Consider the following 18,851-nt stretch of genomic DNA (forward strand, 5'->3'; position numbering starts at 1 on the left):
AACTGAGGATGCTATACACTGCAAACTACCTCTCAAAACTGATGGAGAAATAAAGGTGTTTCGAGAGAAATACAAATTAAGGCAATTCATGGCAGCCACACCTGCACTATAGAAAGTTAGTGGGATTCTTTGCAAAGAGGAAAACAAAAGATACCCTAACTAAGCTGGGCAGTGGTGGCACATGGTGGATCTGAGTTCTAGGCCAGCTTGGTCTACAGAGCAGGTTCCTGGATGGCCAGGGCTACACAGAGAAACTCTGTCTTAAAACAAACAAAAAAAAGATAGTCTAACTACAGATAAACTCGACTCAGGTAAGAAACAACCATATCCAACACAGCAACTTAGCAAATTCTCAGAATTAACATGGTAGCAGGAGAAAAAATACTAATAGTGCAGCAAAACAGAACATCACCGACCACGAGAAACAGAAACCCCTTTCCTCAGCAACCTTACCTGTAAGAGGCCTCAGCTCACCACCGACGTGATGCAGACTGAGGAACTGGATTAAAAAGCAAGAACCATGTAGAGTCTGTCTCCAACAAACACACCTAATCAGCAAACATACCCCAAAACTCAATATCAAAGGATAGAAAACAAACTACCAAGGAAAAGTAAAATGTAAATAAGCCAGCATAGCTATCTTTATATCATACAAAGTAAGTTTCAAACCAAAGCTAATTGAAAAAGATAAAAGGGGATACTACCTATTAATAAAAGAAATAATTCATCAAAAGACAAAACAATTATAAATGTAAAAGTATTAGAGCCCTTAATTTCATAAAACAAAAACTAAAAAACATAAAGAACCACATAGATCTTGATACAATAGTAGAGTACTTAGCCGGGCGGTGGTGGCGCACACCTTTAAACCCAGCACTTGGAAGGAAGAGGCAGGCAGATCTCTGTGACTTTGAAGTCAGCCTGGTCTACTGAGTGAGTTCCAGGACAGGCTCCAAAGCTACACAAAGAAACCTGTCTCAAAAAAAAAAAAAATTAAAACAAACAAACAAAATAGTGGAGTATTTCAATATTCTACTCTCATATTTAAATAGGTCTTCCAAAGCAAAAACAAGTAAAGACATTTCAGAACTAAATATACTATGGATGAACTGGACTTAACAAAATATAAAGAGAATACTGTACCCAACAGTACATGGAACCTTCTCCAAAACTGGTCACACCAGAGGACACAAGTCAAATCTCAACAAATAAAATAACATCAACAAAAAGAGGCAATTACGGGGCTGGAGAGATGGCTCAGAGGTTAAGAGCATTGCCTGCTCTACCAAAGGTCCTGAGTTCAATTCCCAGCAACCACATGGTGGCTCACAACCATCTATAATGGGGTCTGGTGCCCTCTTCTGGCCTGCAGGCATCCACACAGACATAATATTGTATACATAATAAATAAATAAATATTAAAAAAAACAAAAAGAGGCAATTACTTATCTCCTATCAGACCATAATGCAATAACTAGAAATCAACAGCAAGAAAACTACAGAATTTTGAATGAATATTGTGTCATCTAAAAAATCAGGCAGGAAATTATAAAATTCCTCGAGACAAATGCTAATGGAAACGCATCCTATTAGCACTTCTAGATACAGCCACGGCAGTCCTGAGAGGAGTAGATTGTGAGACGTGTTCATGAGAGCTACCAAATAAATCAACTAGTGATGGACCTCAAGGTGCTCAGGAAAAAAAAATCCAGTCCTAAACAGAGCACACAGCAAGAAATAGGAAAGATTAGGAAAGAAATTGTGAAATTGATGTCCAAAGAATAATACATAAAACCAATTAAAGAGTTGTTTTGTTGAAAAAGTTAACGATATAGACAAACCCTTAACTAATCTGACGAAAGGGGGCAGGAGAAGATACAAACTAGTAAACCAGACAGAGACCAAAAGGTCGTCATCCCAACCAACTCCAATAAAACTCAGAACATCATTAGGAATTACTACAAAACCCATACTCTGAAAAGCTGGATAACCAAGGGAAATTTCTAAAAGTATATCATCTTCCAAAATTAATACCCAAAGATGTATCTGAAACAGACCCATTACAAGCAGTGAAAGTTATTAAAAGTCTCCTCTTGAAGACAAAGCCAGGACCAGGTGGATTCACTGCGGAATTCTATCTAAGCTTGCAAGGAAGGCCTCATACCAATTCTTAGACTGGTTCACAAAACAGAAGAAACACTACCAAAATCATTTTACAAAGCCAGTATCATCTTATACCAAAATACAATACATGTGCATGCGCACACAAACCACACACACACATGCTACAGACCTACTTCCTCAATGAACACAGATGCAGACATTCTGAATAAATTCCTTACAAACTAAATTCAGGAGCACAGAGAATTATACATCACCAGACGTGGTGGTACATTCCTTTAAATTTAGTATTCAGGAGACAGATGCTGGTGGATCTCTGTGAGTTCAAGGCTAGCCTGGTCTACATTAGCAAGTTCTAGGACAGACAGGGCTACATGGAGAGACCCTTTCTCAAGAAGGAGGAGGAGGAGGAAGAGGATGAGGAGGAGGAGGCGGAGGAGGAGGAGGAAAAGAAAGAGAGAGAGAGAGAGAGAGAGAGAGAGAGAGAGAGAGAGAGAGAGAGAGAGAGAAGAAAGAAAGAAAGAAAGAAAGAAAGAAAGAAAGAAAGAAAGAAAGAAAGAAAGAAAGAAAGAAAGAAAGAAAATGAGGAGGAGGAAAGCGATTAGCTATTTTGAGTAAGTGGACTTCATCCCAAAGGCAAGGTTGACCCAACATACATAAACAAATGTAAAAGATGGTAATCACATAATTATTTCAAGTAACACTTAAAACTCATTTGGCAAAGTTCATCATGCTTTCATGATAAAAATTCTGGAGACTTTAGAAATAGATGGAACATACCACAAAATAATAAATGCCTTACACCACAAACATATAGCAATTGCCTTAAGTCAGTGTTCTATTGCTGAGAAGAGACACTGTGACTATGACAACTTTTATAAAGGAAAGCATTTAATTAGGGCTGGATTACAGTTTCAGAGGTTTAGTCCATTATCACCATGGCAGGAAGCATGGTAGAACACAGGCAGACAAGGTACTGGAGGAGAAAAGAGTCCTGTATCTAAATCAGAGAGAGCACTGGGCCTGGCTTGGGCTTTTGAAATCTCAAAGCCCACCCCCAGTAACACTACCTCCAACAAGGCCACATCTACTGCAACAAGGCCACACCTCCTAAAAGTGTATTTACTGTTAGGTGACCAAGCATTCAAATATATGAACCTGTAGGGTCATTCTTATTCAGATCACCACACCAACATTAAATAAAAAGGAGGAAAAACTGAGATCATTTCCTCTAAAGTCAGGATTAATGATTTGTATTCTTCTCTCTCTTGATACAGTGCTCACAATCTTAGCTATAGTAATTAGAGAAAGGCAGCCTGGTTCTGCTATAAGAATAGACAGGTAAGGGGCTGGAGAGATGGCTCCGTGGATGAGAGCACTGACTGTTCTTCCAAAGGACCTGCGTTCAATTCCCAGCACTCACATGGTGACTCACAGCCATTTGTAATGAGATCTGGTGCCCTCTTCTGGCCTGGAGGCTTACATGCAGACAGAACACTGTATACATAATATATAAATATTTTTTAAAAAATTAATAAATAAAAAATGATACTCAGTTCACAGCTGGTACCATAAAAAAACCCTCAAATGGCCAAAAGGCATTTAAGTAATTGCTCAACATCCTTAATCATCAGGGAAATACAAATCAAAATGACTCTGAGATACCATCTTACACCTGTCAGAATGGCTAAAATCAAAAACACTAATGATAGCTTATGTTGGAGATAATATGGAGTCAGGGGAACACTCCTCCACTGCTGGTGGGAGTACAATCTTGTACAGCCATTCTGAAAATCAGTATGGCAGTGTCTCAGAAAATTGGGATTCAATCTTCCTCAAGGCCCAGTGATATCACTCCTGGGCATATAACAAAAGGATACTCAATCATACCACAAGGACACTTGCTCAACAATGTTCATAGTATCATTCTTCATAATAGCCAGAACCTGGAAACAACCTAGATGTCCCTCTACTAAAGAATGGATAAAGAAGATGTGGTACATTTACACAATGGAGTATTACTCAGATGTTGAAAAAAAGTCATCATGAAATTTGCAGGCAAATGAATGGAACGAGAATAAACCATCCTGAGTGAGGTAACCCAGACTCAGACAAACACAGTCTGTACTCACTCATAAGTGGATCTTATATGTAAAGCAAAGGATAACCAGACTACAGTCCACAGCTCCAGAGAAGCTTGGTGACAAGAAAGACCCTAAAATGGACACATGGATCTTTCTGGAAAGGAGGATTAGATGAGATCCCCTGGGTAAACTCTCTTGAGGAAGAGACCTGGTCAGTCATCCTCATCAACTTAGACCATGAAGCCCAATATGGACAAGTTCAACAGAACCACTATTTATGGACTGCCCAAGAATGCTTCAGCATTGCCAGGGCATAAATTTCAATTTCACTTCCCTGGGTAAACTGGAGAGAAGAGGGATGAGCGGTAAAGGGGAGGAGATGGGAACAGGATGGTCAAAGGGGAGAGGGATGGGGGGGGGAGAGAAATGAAGGAGCAATCTTGATAGAACCACTAAGGGGTTAGGGAGAAACTGGTGCTAGGGAAATTCCCAAGAATCCTCAAGGATGATCCCAGGTAAGACTCCTAGCAGTATTGAAGAGGGTGCCTGAACTGGCCTTCTCCAGTAATCAGATGGTGAATACCCCAACTAAAGAGCTTTCATTCAGCAACTGACAACCAAGTTCAGAGATCCACAACCAAGCACCAGGTTAAGCTCCGGGAATCCAGTCAAAGAGAGGGAAGAGGGAATACATGAGCAAGGGAGGTCAAGATCATGATGGAGAAATCTACAGAGACAGCTGAACCAAGCTCGTGGAAACTCATGAACTCTTGACTGGCAGCTGTGGAGCCTCCATGGGACCAAACTAGGCTCTCCATATATGGGAGACAGTGGTGAGACTGGGTGATCTGTGAGGTACCTGGCAGGAGGACCATATAGCTCTGGTGCATAAACTAGCTCATGGGAGCGCATTTCCTATGATGGAATGCCATGCTAAGCCTTAATACAGAAAGGAGAGGCTTGGTCCTGCCCCAACTTAATGTGCCAGCTTCCCATGGAAGTCCTTACCATTGGAAGGAGTAGATAGGAACTGGGCTGAAGAGGGGCAGAAGGAAGGGAGTTGTGGGGCAGAACTGTGAATGGAACGTAAAATGAAATAAAAAAAAAAAAGACCATAAAAAAGAATGACAAGTAGGCCAATGGAATCGTATGGAGGACCCAGTAATAAAGCACAAAGCTGTGTCCACTTAATTGTCTAAAAAGGAGACAAAAACTACTTTGGGAAAAAGCCCATACAACAAATGGTGCTGGCAAAACTGGGTTTCTAACTGAAGAATAATTAAATTAGATTTTTTTTATCTCTCACCTTGTACAAAACTCAATTCAAAATGAACCAAAGACCTTAATTTAAAGCCTGAAACACTGAAACTTAGAAAAAAATGAAAGGGACATCCTTCGAGATATTTGAGCATGCAAGACCTTCCCAAATAGAATACCAACAGCCCAGAAACCCAGGTAAAAGCAAGTTTCATTTCCTTCCAGCAAAGAAAACAGCAGGGTTAACAAACAGGCCACAGAATGTGAGAGAAATCTTTACCAACTACACTTCAGGCAAGGAGCTAATATCCAGAATTTAAAAAGAATTACACAAATTAAATACCAAGGCAATAAAACTACCAGTCAACATATGGACTAATGAATTGAATAGACAGCTTTTTATAAAAGAAATACAGCTGGGTAGTGGTGCACACCTTTAACCCTAGCACTTGGGAGGCAGAGGCAGGAGGATCTCTGTGAGTTCAAGGCCAGCCTGGTTTACAGAGTGAGTTCCAGAATACCCAGGACTACACAGAGAAATCCTGTCTCAAAAGAGACGGGGGGAGAGAAAGAGAGAGAAAAATACAAATGGCCAATAACTATTTCTCAAAGTGTTCAATCTCCCTAGTCAACAGGAAAAGGCAAATCAATACTGCTGGGAGACACCACCTCATGTTACTCAGAATCAGAACTGGAGAGATGTGGAGAAAAAGGAATCCCTATTCACTGTGGGAGAGGGGGCGAACTAGTACACCATTGTGGAAATCGGTCTGGTGATTTCTCAAAAACTTAAAAGCAGACCTAGTAGATGGCCCTGCTATTCACTCCTGAATGCCCGAGCCCTGCAATGATCTCTGCACCCCGTGTTTTCTGCTGTTTTGGTCACTAAAGCAAAAAACTGCAACCAGGCTACCTAGCCATTAGTAGGTGAATGGATAATAAAAGTTTGGTATATATAAAAAACAGAATGCTACCTAGCTCTAAAAAAATGAAGTTGTAAAATTTGCAAGAAAATGTATGGACTTAAAATGCATAACATTAAATAAAACCATGCAGTCTCAGAAAAAAAACACAATACCTTCCATATGGAGAATTCAGTCAGTAATATATATGCACATGTAAACACACTTTCTTGTGAGTATAACATAACATGAAGAAAAGAGAGCAAGAAAGGCTGAATGTAAGGAGACCAGAAAAGACTGAATTCAGGTTCTGAACATGAGTTGTAAAAGGATAAACAGCTATTTATTTTTCTAGTTCTGATTCTACCATGGATCTTTTGGGTTGGGTGATAGATATAAGTGCATAAAATATATTCAATCCTTAAAGTGTAAAATGTAATGGGAAGTGCTATGGGATAAAGTTCTTGTATACTGTGATGATCTGTCACTCATATTGGTTGAATGAAATGATGATTGGCCAGTATCCAGGCAGGAAGTATAGGTGGGGCGACCAGACTAGGATGATTCTGGGAAGAGGAAAGGCAGAGACACAGACATCAGCCAGCCACCAAGGAAGTAAGACATATAGAAAATGAGGTAATGCCATGGTCGTGTGGCAATAAACAGACTAATAGAAATGGGTTAATTTAAGATGGAAGACCTAGCTATAAATATGCCTGAGTCATCCGCCAAACAGTGTTGTAATTAATATAGTTTCTGTGTGATTATTCGGGTTTGGGTGGCCAGGAAATTCAAGAGCAGTCTTTGTTTACAGTGAGGTGCCTCTGATTCCATTCTGAATGCTTATTCTAACTGTACAGAAGCTCGTGGAGTGGTATAGATTTTTGGTCTGGTTAACTTTGGTATGTGATTTTTTATTTTTGTTTTTTGAGACAGGATTTCTGGTTGTCCTGGAACTAACTTTGTAGGTCAGGCTGGCCTTAAACTCACTGAGACTCACCTGCCTCTACTTCCCAAGTGCTGGGATTAGAGTTGTGTGCCACCAATCCCTGGCAGTATGTGATGTTTTTATTTGTTTGCAAATTGCTTATAATAAAGTTTATTAAAAAGTTTTTAAAGATAAAGACCCCATCTCACAAACTGAAGAACGAATTACCTCAATCCATAAGTGCTGCAGTAAATGCACGTATAATAAAGTTCTATGTGTAATGAACTTATAAACAAAACAGAACCCATAGAGAAACCTGCCAAATTCCTAAGAGCAAATTCCCCCTACAGCACATTAAGTCTGAGCGAGTCCTCAGCTGTATCTACAGTGAGCATTTCTGTACCTGGTGCAAGGCAATACTGGAAGCATGCAGGTCAATAGCAGCCAGGGAGGGAATTCGAGATTCTGAAAGAGATTTGTTCTCCTTCTTTATTAGCCTAGAATTTCGAGCTAGATAAGAAAGAATCAAAAACATAATAAAAACATTAGGCACTATTAGTTTTTCATTTTTTTTTTTTGAGACAAGGTTTCTCTGTGTAACAGTCCTGGCTGTCCTGGAACTAGCTCTTGTAGACCAGGCTGGCCTTGAACTCACAGAGATCCTCCTGCCTCTGCTTCCTGAGTGCTGGGATTAAAGGCGTGCGCCACCACCATTTGGTAGTTTTCCACATAAGCACTATACTACAGATGAGTAGACACATTAGCCTATGTAGGTATGCACATTACTATACATTTTTAACATTGTTAGCTTAGCTTACAATTTAGCAACATAAACAAAAGGGCTGAAAAGAGTAGAAGAGCATAAACATACCTAAGCCTTCTAAAGCTCTCAGTTCCGGGAGATGATTATAGTTTAGTTCAGGCAGTCGCACATCTGCTTTGGAATACTCCTTCCTTTTCTTACTTGCCTGAAGGAGGTACTTTTCACTAGAGACCTGATTATCAGAATGATTAGCACACATCAGCTTTGAGGTAAGCTAGGCTTTCATTCTCTTGTAACTACTATATTCATATACTCAGATGTGTGATTTCAAGGGCTGAAATAATAAAACTTTAAGGACATTACTGACACAGAAAACAGTTTCACCAGTCAATTTATCAAACTTGCTAACAATTACAAAAACTGATCTCTGCTTCTTTTCTCCTCTTTGTCAATCTTCAGTGGAAGCCCCAGCAATCAACAGGCAGCAGAAGATGGGCCTGCCATCCTGGTTCTTTAACCAGCAGGGTCAGTCTTACAACACCGTCTGGGCTTTTCAGCAAACAACTGAAGTTCTTTACCTTAATTGTGACCAGTTGGTCTTCATATACATTATCCAACCCCAAGTTTACTGTCTCGGTATAATCTCGTTACTCAGCTTTTGATACCCATACCGCGGACCCTCTCAAGCAACTTAATAGGCTAAGCATCTTGTAATTGATGAGATGGATCAGTGAGGAAAACAAAAGTTCAAATTACTGAGCTAGAAGCTAACCTTCCATTGCAAAGAGATAAACAATACATTTATATAAGACACAGAGGGTATTGGGCACACACAGTGGAGGAGAATTAGGTAAGGAGAGGGTGTAGACAGTGATGGAGGACTAGATGCCATATTAAAATGAGTTCAATAATAAAGAAGTTCTCAAGATCTTCTTTATGGACTAAAGAGGACAAAAAGCATCTGTTGGATAGTCTAGGGGAATCATATTGTAAAGGAGAAACAGTAAGTGTAAAAGCCCAAAGGCATTGGTATATCTGGCCATAATATAAAAGTAAAAGGGAAATCTCGAGTTGGAACCAATGGAGGAACATAACAGACAGAGATAGAATACTGGGCTAGGGACTTGATTCAGGCAAAAATACCTAGAAGGACTTTGGCCTTTACACAGAGAATAGAGGCCAATAGTTTTAAACAGAACAAAAAGGTGGACTACTTGGTATGGTCGTGGCTGAGAGCAACGAAGCTCCTTCCCACACTATCTCTGAAGCCTGTACATGCTTTTCACATTCAAATCTGCCACCATGCTTGGCTGGCTGCTCAATTGGTTGTTTAGTTTTTCAAGACAGGGTTTTGTGTGTGTGTGTATGCAGCCCTGGCTGTCCTGGAACTAGCTCTGTAGATCAGGGAGGCCTCAAACTCACAGAGATATGGCTGCCTCTGTCTCCAAAGTTCTGGTAGATTAAAGGTGTGTGCCACTGCCGCCCAGCCTGCCACCATGTTTTCGCCTTGCTGGTCTACTAGACCATGAGTGCCATAAAGATTGAGTCAATTCAGTTCCAGTGTCTTATATACAATAGAATGATCATAGATGGCTCTTAAGTGATTATATAAAATATGTTCACTAAAAATCTAGTAAGATAATAAGAAAAAGTATCTTCTTGTTTGCTCTTTAAAAAGAACTCAACTGCAAGCATTAGGTTAAGAAAATGTATTTATATTGCTGAAAATAAATGAGATTTAATCTTAGAGAATCTTTCATTCAGACTTAAAAAATTTATTTAAACAACCTGAATTTCAAATTACAGCTGTCATAAGTTAGGATGGTATTGTATAATTCAGATTTTACTCTGTGTCTCCAAATAAAACTCTTAATTCTTCGTTCTCATGCTTAGACCAGTGCAGGTCTGGAGGTGATGAGTGCTTGCTCTTTGGCTGCTGAGAACAGTTACTTACGGATGTGGTCACATTCATGTTATAGATCCCTGATGGAGAAGGCTGGCTGGCTTTAACAAATGGATTACAGTATTTCTTAGTTTTCTCATCCACTCTGTAACAGATTATAAAGTTAGAATCATTAATAATTATTTTATTCAAACACAAAATCAATGACATCATGCTAAAAGATATGCAATTTAATACCTATTCTCAAGTACACAACGCACAGAAGTCTGATCAAATATCCTGCCTCTTATGACATTGCTCAGGCTTCCCACAGCTGGCCCTTTCAGGAACAAGCCCACTACATGCTCACCACCATTCCATGCAGAAGCAGCCACCCAACACCAATTAGTCCTCTTATTAAACAGCTATAGATTCTCTGTATCATAAACAACAGTAAAATCATACTTTCTTAGGACTTAGGTGAATTCTTTCCTTTTTTCCTAGCAAACTCTAATAATTTTTATCACAAGATCATCATATTTAAATGGCTACTTTATAAGTAGAAACTGCAGTCAGAATTCTGACAGTAAAATCATGTGAACAAATTAGCAAGCTTTTTTTTTTTTTTTTTTTTTTTTTTTTTGTCTCATCTCCCGTTCATACCTGTAACTCTGAACTCCAGGAATAGTCCCCATCCCAGCACTGATGCCAGGAGCAACTGCAGAAAGATTGTGTGTGAGTGGAGGAATCGCCATGCCTGGGTTTCTTGGGTGGTCAATGTTGACATTACTGCAGTCTCTGAGGCTTGTGGAAGGCAAGCCTTTGATGTGGCTTGTCCCGTTGTCATGGATACAGCCTGCATTTGAAGTTCTACCTCCTTTTTCAGTTTTCTCACCATCAATTTTTGACCCTTTTATTTTAAGCATTTTAGAATCCTTTACTTTGGGATCAGCATTAGTATCCTGAACATTGATAAAGACATTAAAAATTTAATAATCTGACAAGAAACTTCACACCCTTATTCTACCTATGGAATTAAAATCAAGATTCTTATTCAAATAATTATTGTGATAATACAAGAATATATATTTGATGCATTATCAACTTGATAGATATAGGTAGGTAGGTAGGTAGGTAGATAGATGATGGATAGATGATAGACAGATGATGGATAGACAGACAGAGAGATGATGGATAGATGGTAGATAGATGGTAGAGAGATAGACAGAGGCAGACCTGTGGCTGTGCATATATATTTCAGTAGGGAAGAAAACATGGAAGATGAATAGAGATTGTTGCTTTTGGCTCTTACATATTCAAAGTCAGAGAGCATAAAATTGAAAACTCTTCTTTTGTTTCACTTGATAATAGTAGAAACTTTTTTGTTGTTTTTGGTTTGTTTTGTTGTTGTTGTTGTTGTTGTTTGTTTGTTTTTCGAGACAGGGTTTCTTTGTAGCTTTGGAGCCTGGAACTAGCTCTTATAGACCAGGCTGGCCTCGAACTCAGATATCTGCCTGCCTCTGCCTCCCGAGTACTGGGATTAAAGGTATGTGCCACCACTGCCCAACCTAAAAAGTAAACTTTTAACTATCAGAATCACAAATTTAAAATGTTATAAAAATTCTGAAAATAATATTTTCATTTTCTATTATTAAGAAAGGAAAACAGACTAAGTTGGGAGTGCTTGTCCCTGGGTGTGCATGTGTTTGCACCCCAGTGTTGTATGGATGTGGACAGAGATGCCCAGAGTTCTTGGATGCATGTGTGGATCTGAAACTCTCTACAGAGGCTGCATCTACAGTAAAGATTTTGCAGACTGACTCTGGATGAGAAACTGTGACTGTGGAGAGACAGATGTAGGTCTGAAGACAAAATTACCTTGAATTATCTTAGTCCCTTTAATAGCATTTAAATTCTGTGGCTGAGCCAGCTTCCTCAAGACTATCAGGTAAACTCTTAGATTGTATTGATGAGCACAGTGGACCTCTGGCCTCTACCAAAACCTAAAGGCTGTAAACTAACATGTGAAAAGAGCAGAAAGACTTCCTGCTGTAGTCTACCTACCTAATAACTACCAGTGTGTTTAGTAACCTTTGTTCCGTGGCTATAAGGTTCTCACAGCAAAACATGTCATTCAGGATAACTAAAAGCCATGTTCCTGGGGCATGGTAACACCTTGGCCCAGAATATACCATTTCCTTATGTCGACAAGTCATCATTTTATGTGACGTGACTTTCTAAGATCACTAGTGTACTTTCTAGTACTGCTGAGCATTTAAAACAGAATATGCTAAGGGTTTTTATTTAAGGTAGTGTCTACAGGAAAGAAATGATCTTTTTGCTTGTTTGGCTTTTCAACCAGTTTGAAAGTTATCGATTTGCCCAGTGTTTTAAAACTTTAAAATCTTCATTATTGGGCGGAAGAGACGTATGGCTCAGAGGTTAAGAGCACTTTCTGCTCTGCAGAAAACAAGGGTTTGCTTCTTAGCACCCACATGACGGCTCTCAAACCATCTGAAATTCCAGTTCCAGAGGAGCCAACGCCCTCTTCTGACCCCACAGGTACCAAGCCTGCATGTGCTCCACATACATATAAGCTAAACACTCACATATAAAATAAAGTGAATACATGGCTCAGCCGTTAAAGGCTAGGCTCACAACCAAAAATACATCTAATTTTTAAAAACTTAAATCTAGTTCGAGACCAGCCTGGTCTACAAGAGCTAGTTCCAGGACAGGCTCCAAAACCACAGAGAAACCCTGTCTCGAAAAACCAAAAAAAAAAAAAAAAACTTAAATCTTCTGCCAGGCAGCGGTGCCACACCTTTAATCCCAGCACCAGAAGGCAGAGGCAGTAGATCTCTGAGTTTGAGGCCAGCCTTGTCTACAGAGCAAGTTCTAGGACAGGTTCCAAAAGATACCCTGTCTTGACAAACAAACAAAAAACAAACAAAATTAAATCATCATTTTCCTCCATAAATTTAAACCTTAAAACATGAATACTTACCTGGACCACAAGCGTCTTTCTTTCTTCACCTAAGGTATCATCTTTTTCTTTCTTTCTGTTTTGAGATTTTTTGGGTAAAGAATTATTCCTGGCATCTTTCTCTATTTTTAACTGCAATTCTTGAGAAAACCTATATAAAAGTACATGTCTCAATTAAAATAAAATTATATGAAAAAGATAAACCTAGAAAAAAATCAAGATAATCATTTAAGATTCAGTGTTAACCTAATCCATTTTATTTAGAATGAAAAAAATCACATTCCATATAAATAGTTTCTGAAAAGCCTTTGGGTGTGGGAGAGTCTTTCAGGAGTCTTAGCATGAGAATGTCTGGACCACCCTAAACACTGGTCCTGATGGTGGCAAACAATGTGGATGAGGCTGTTGGCATTCCACTAAGAACTGAGACATCTGCACCGACCCGGGCTAGCACTCCTGTGCTCCTCACAGCCATACAGAGTGTTTGTGTGTGTGTGTGTGGGGGGGGGGGGTCACTTATGGATGGATGTTCACAATGAAGCAGTGAAAGGGTTAATTTTATTAAATGAAATGAACCCATGAACACCTCTCTTCAGATTCTGTGCGATGAGAAGAGAGATTCCTACTGTCTGTAGTGGCTGACTTAAGAGCACATGAATGATGGGCTACCTGAGCACAGGTCATGTCACATAAGTTTTCCATGTACTATTTACACTTGAAAGACTAATTGAAAAGCCATGCTTATTTAGATGGGTATGTAGCAGACATTTTGCTTTGAAAATGAACAAGGTGAGTTAGTCATTGCAAGAAAAGAAACTGATAATATTTCTGTAAACAAAAAAATTCAAACTTTCATGTAAGAAATTACAACTCTATTAACTTGGGATCTTAGAGGTCTTCCCATAATTCAAAGGTTTTTGATAAAATGGAGAATAATTTTTAATATTATATTATGGCATACCAACATTTTTAAGGTTCACATAATTCAGTGTTGCCAATGTGCTTCAAATGATGAAAGTATGTCATAAAAGCATGCACAGATAAAACATGAATTCAGAAGATCAGACAAAAATGGATTTTAATCAACAGAGAAGGACAAGTCATTGGCATGGTTTAAATTTCACAACGCAACCAGTCCTTTAGAAAGCACTACAGAGGACTGGAGAGATGGCTCAACAGTTAGAGTGCTTGCTGCTTTTCCCAAAACACACACTCAATTCCCATTACCCATACCACGTGGCTAACAACTGCCTATAACTGCAGCTCCATGGCATCTAACACAATCTTTTGCATCTATGGGCATACACACATGACAGACAAAGGCACACATACACAGACATACATACATACAAACAAATAAACATAAGGTCAATGTTAAATAAAGTAACTACTACAGCTGAGCTGGGCATGGTGTCATACACCTGTCAATTCCAGCACACAGGAGGAGGGAGGCCAAGGCAGGAGAATACTGACTTTGGGAGGAACCTAGGCTATAGAGTGAGTTTCAGATCAGCCAGAAGTACAGTGTAAGACCCTGCCTTGAATATTAAAAATAAGAAGAGAAAAAGAAAGGGACCAAGGGAGAGAAGGAGGAAAGGGGGAAAAAAGGAAGAAAGAAGGAAGAAACTAACAATGCCAGGTTTTGGTATAATATTAAAGTTTGACATAGAATCAAAGAATACTAAATTACTTCAAAAGACTATTAAAATACTTTCCCACTTTTCTAGAGATACATTTGTTTTATGCAACTAAAATAACATACTATGGTGTTCACTAATGACTATAGAAGCAAATATAAGAATCCAGATATCGTCTATTAAGCTAGATTTTTAAAGGGATTTGTATAATGATGAAGCTTTAGTACTGGAAAGATAACTCAGCAGTTAAGAATGCACTGTGGGCTGGAGAGATGGCTCAGAGGTTAAGAGCAATGACTACCCTTGCAGAGGACCTGAGTTTGGTTCCCAGAACCCATGTTGGAAACCATGCCTATAACTCCAGTTCTAAGGATCTGACGCCCTCTTCTGGCCCCCAAGAGCACATCCATTCATGTGCACATACACAATTCAGATATACATGCAAAGACATAAAAAAATATACATTTATGCTGTACATATATAACAGATAAACAGCACTGTCACAGCCACTCTTCTCCTGGTTCTTGTTCAGTCAGCTGAGCCAAGGCTAACATCTGGAGCAGCACTGGGAACCACGCCAGCAGCACTGGACCAGGTGTGGCATGAGTCTGCCAGCAACAGGAGATGGCAACTGCGCAGATGCAGCAACATAATAATTAGTGAGCAGAATGGTAGCTGCCATCTCAGAAGACAGAAGAAGAAATGCGAAGAGACTGTTTCATGAAAACCTGCAGCTCCAGGTACACAGGAAACCACCCCTTAGGAATTACGCTACCGCTACGGGTGAATGGAGTAGGACACAGAAAACTGACGTCCTGCAAGGGTGGCGGTAACAAATGCGACACTGAGACTGTGAAGGAGACTTCCCTCTGACCCTGCTCCTATGGCCTGCAGAGCAGAGGCAAGCACTATGGTACCGTACCTCTCAGCAAATCCATCCATTTGAAAGAAATCATGTTGTAGAAGGTCAGCACAGAAGGGCCTTTTGTCTGGGTCAATATGCAAGCATTTCTGAAAAATCAAGAACATATAAAAAGTCTTCTTCAAGAACAGCTGTCTACTTTTAGATTTCTTCTTTCTACCCAATGAACAGAAAACAGCACAAATCACAACAGTGACCACCAGTGGTTGATATGTCACAAACGCGACCCAGCATTCAATGTCTGCAGGTGTAAATGAATACACAAGTTCCCAAGAAGCGGTCTGTCCAAGGAACAAATTTAAAATCATCTGGAGAAGCTGTTGACCTAAAAGATCAAGTAGGGAAGGGGAATAGGAAGCAGGAAGAAAAGGAAGAAGGGAGGGAGGGAGAGAGGGAGGGAGGGAGGGAGGGAGGGAGGGAGGGAGGGACGGACGGACGGACGGACGGACGGAAGCACATGCACGAACCAAGTCTCCACACTATACACATTTCCTATCACAAAGAAGGAAAAGAACAATTACCTTTGCTAGATTTATTACAACTTCAGGGAGCTTGGGATAGCGGCACTCCAAGGGTTCTGTTTCTGTGTCTTTGATCTCAGGCAATCTTACTCCAGCAAACACGGGGTTTTTATAAAACAGCTCCTGGTGTCTTGGAATTAAATTACCTGGGGAAAAACCCAGCATCCATCTTCATCAGTAATAGTCGACAGAAATGGCGCAGAGACGGTGACGTAGGGAAGCAGTGAAAGCAGTAAGCTGACAGTGGGACGCTGTGTGCAAGATTAGCCTAGATAGACAGATCTGCTACTATAAAGACAGAGGGATTCTGTGTGTGCAAGATCAGCCCAGACAGAAAGACCTGCTACTGTAAAGACAGAGGGACTCTGTGTGCAAGATCAGCCTAGATAGATAGACCTGCTACTGTAAAGGCCTTAAAAGCCACCACCGCCCAGCATAAATAAGCATCATCTTTAAGGTATCATAACAATAAACACACAGAGAAAAAAACTGTAAAATTTAAATCACAGATGGACACTCTTACCTAAACATGTCATGATATGGTGTAGCTGATCAATATCAGATTCTCCCGGAAATAGGGGCTGCCCCATGAGCATTTCAATGACCAGACAACCAATGGCCCAGACATCAACAGCCCTGGAAAAAAGCGAGGTGATGTAAGATGTGGCATCCTGACACCTTTCCCATGCCTGCATCTTCTTGACACTGAGAGGCACAGAAGTAAACCTTGTCACTTAAAGTCATTTCTCTATAAGAATTCAAACCCTCTGTTTTAATATGTGAGACACCTAGAAGCTTCAACCATCTGCTATTAAGGGAGAAAAATCCTGAAAAGCCATACTGGCTATGTGTCCTTTATTCTGAAAATTAGGCTCTGCAGTGCCACTGAGCACCTGTGCTCCCTCCATCCCTTCAGCACTCACTCTAACAAGGCTCTCAGTGTAGTTCTCAGAATGCTAAACAAAGCACAGCAGAGAAAAGAAGTAGTCACTGATACAGAGTAACCATCAGTCAGAACTAAAATAACGTGCCAGCATAGAGCCAGCGACTCTGAAGTTGCCCAGTCATGGCTGAATTATAAAATACTACAAAAATTATAACAGTGAAGTAAAATGAAAACTCAATAATTCAAAAAAGATTACTGGATGTCTAATGTCATCAAAATTATAGAAAATGTTTTAGGAAAATTTCTGTTAAAAGTAAAATTTATAGTCTTCCCCTCTTATAAAGACAACTTAGATTTTGAAAATCTTTTTTTTTTTTAAGTTTTTTTTCCTTGGTTTTTCGAGACAGGGTTTCTCACAGAGATCCACCTGCCTCTGCCTCCCGAGTGCTGGGATGAAAGGTGTGCGCTACCCCACCCTGCTTAACTGTTAATTAAACTAAGTGTACATGATGAGGGTGTGTACATAAGCGCAGGCGCCCAAGGAGAGTAGAGGCATCACTCCTGCCGTTGGAGCTGCACGCAGTTGTGAGCCACCAGAGTGGGTGCTGGAAACTCGGGTGCCTTCTGTGCTTACTGGACCATCCCTCCAGACACTAACATTTCTTTCTGACCATTCAAATAACTCAGTTTCCCTTTAAAGTAAGTATATCCACCTCAGGTTATATCACTAGCTTTTTGTTGGTTTGTCCTGGCATTCTGTAAAATAAAACCAGGATCTCACTGCAGCAGGCAAGGACTCCACTGAGCTACCCAGCCCTCAAAGGAAATTTTAAAAAGAACTTCCAAAGAGAATGTACTAGGGATTGTCACAAACCACTCACTAAAAATTGAATCCAGGCCTGCCTTTCAGTGTTAAGTGGGTCATTCATTACAGACACATTCCACTCTTGAAGACTCTGCATCTGCGCCCTCATTCCTGACTCTTACTTGCCATACTTGACGTCACCAACCAGCAGTTCTGGAGCTCGGTACCACCGGGTGGCCACGTAGTCAGTGTAAACCTCCCCAGGAGCTGCCAACGTCCGTGCAAATCCAAAGTCGCATAGCTTCACAACACCAGACTGAGAGACTAGTATGTTCTCAGGCTTTATGTCTCTGTGTATGATCTAAGACAAAACACACACAGAGCATAAAATATGTTAACAAATTAATGATGGGGGGTGCCTGCCATGAGCAGGGCACTACTGCTGTTCCTCTCAGAGTACGACACAAGTGGGGTGACAGGGAACATCCATGCTGCAAGGATTAGCTAAACCAGCAAAGATATTAAATAAAATACGTATCATTAACCAACAAATCAACTTTCAGTCAATTACTACTATCAAGACCAGGAAATAAACATGTTGTTGAAGACTAGGGGCAGTCAAGGAAAATTTTTACAGAAGATATAAGCTTTATGATAGATTTTTAAATATCATAATACGTTAGCAACCACTTGGCCACGCATGTGTCAGGCACTGCATGAAGTTTTGCAGACTTGAACTAATTTTAACACACAACCCCCCTGAAATGGGTGCTATGATAGTTTCCACTTAGAGAGGGCTGGGAATAGGCAGTAGAGATATAGGAGTGTAAGGAGAAAGCAGGGTACAGAAACATAACCTAAGAGAATTTGAGAGTGGAGTAGGAAAAAGCAGTGTGACCTCAGGAAATGCTACTGCTTTGATGGAACTCATAAATTAGAGCGAGGTCTGTTCTCTCATCAAAAATGAATGTTTCTTTTTCATTACTGGTTTGCATCAGAACACCACTAATTCAAAGACAAAATGGGAAAGAAAAAGACTCACAGAAACATCGCCATTACTGGACGTCCGGAGTCAGCCAAGCCTCCAGGACTGGCCATCAGATCTACGGATGTGGTGGAATTAGCAAACAAACCACGGAAAAGTTTAAGAAGGAGGC

At 40.1% G+C, this 18,851-nt stretch overlaps 1 protein-coding gene across 6 annotated transcripts in view; it reads right to left on the reverse strand.

Moving 5' to 3' along the window:
* The window catches only part of Cdkl2 (cyclin dependent kinase like 2), a 67,596-nt gene that overhangs the window by 34,538 nt on the left and 14,207 nt on the right, over window positions 1-18,851 (reverse strand). For all 6 annotated transcript variants that reach the window (XM_057773156.1, XM_057773157.1, XM_057773155.1 and 3 more), the window contains 9 exons: window positions 17,877-18,055; window positions 16,527-16,639; window positions 16,004-16,149; window positions 15,483-15,571; window positions 12,945-13,074; window positions 10,601-10,899; window positions 10,010-10,103; window positions 8,164-8,287; window positions 7,696-7,802 (listed from right to left, as the gene is read on the reverse strand). In XM_057773156.1, the coding sequence (XP_057629139.1) occupies window positions 7,696-7,802; window positions 8,164-8,287; window positions 10,010-10,103; window positions 10,601-10,899; window positions 12,945-13,074; window positions 15,483-15,571; window positions 16,004-16,149; window positions 16,527-16,639; window positions 17,877-18,055 (1,281 nt within the window). The remainder of the gene's footprint in view (window positions 1-7,695; window positions 7,803-8,163; window positions 8,288-10,009; window positions 10,104-10,600; window positions 10,900-12,944; window positions 13,075-15,482; window positions 15,572-16,003; window positions 16,150-16,526; window positions 16,640-17,876; window positions 18,056-18,851) is intronic.

This window comes from Chionomys nivalis, chromosome 6, assembly GCF_950005125.1.
Source record: "Chionomys nivalis chromosome 6, mChiNiv1.1, whole genome shotgun sequence".
Taxonomy (NCBI): domain Eukaryota; kingdom Metazoa; phylum Chordata; class Mammalia; order Rodentia; family Cricetidae; genus Chionomys; species Chionomys nivalis.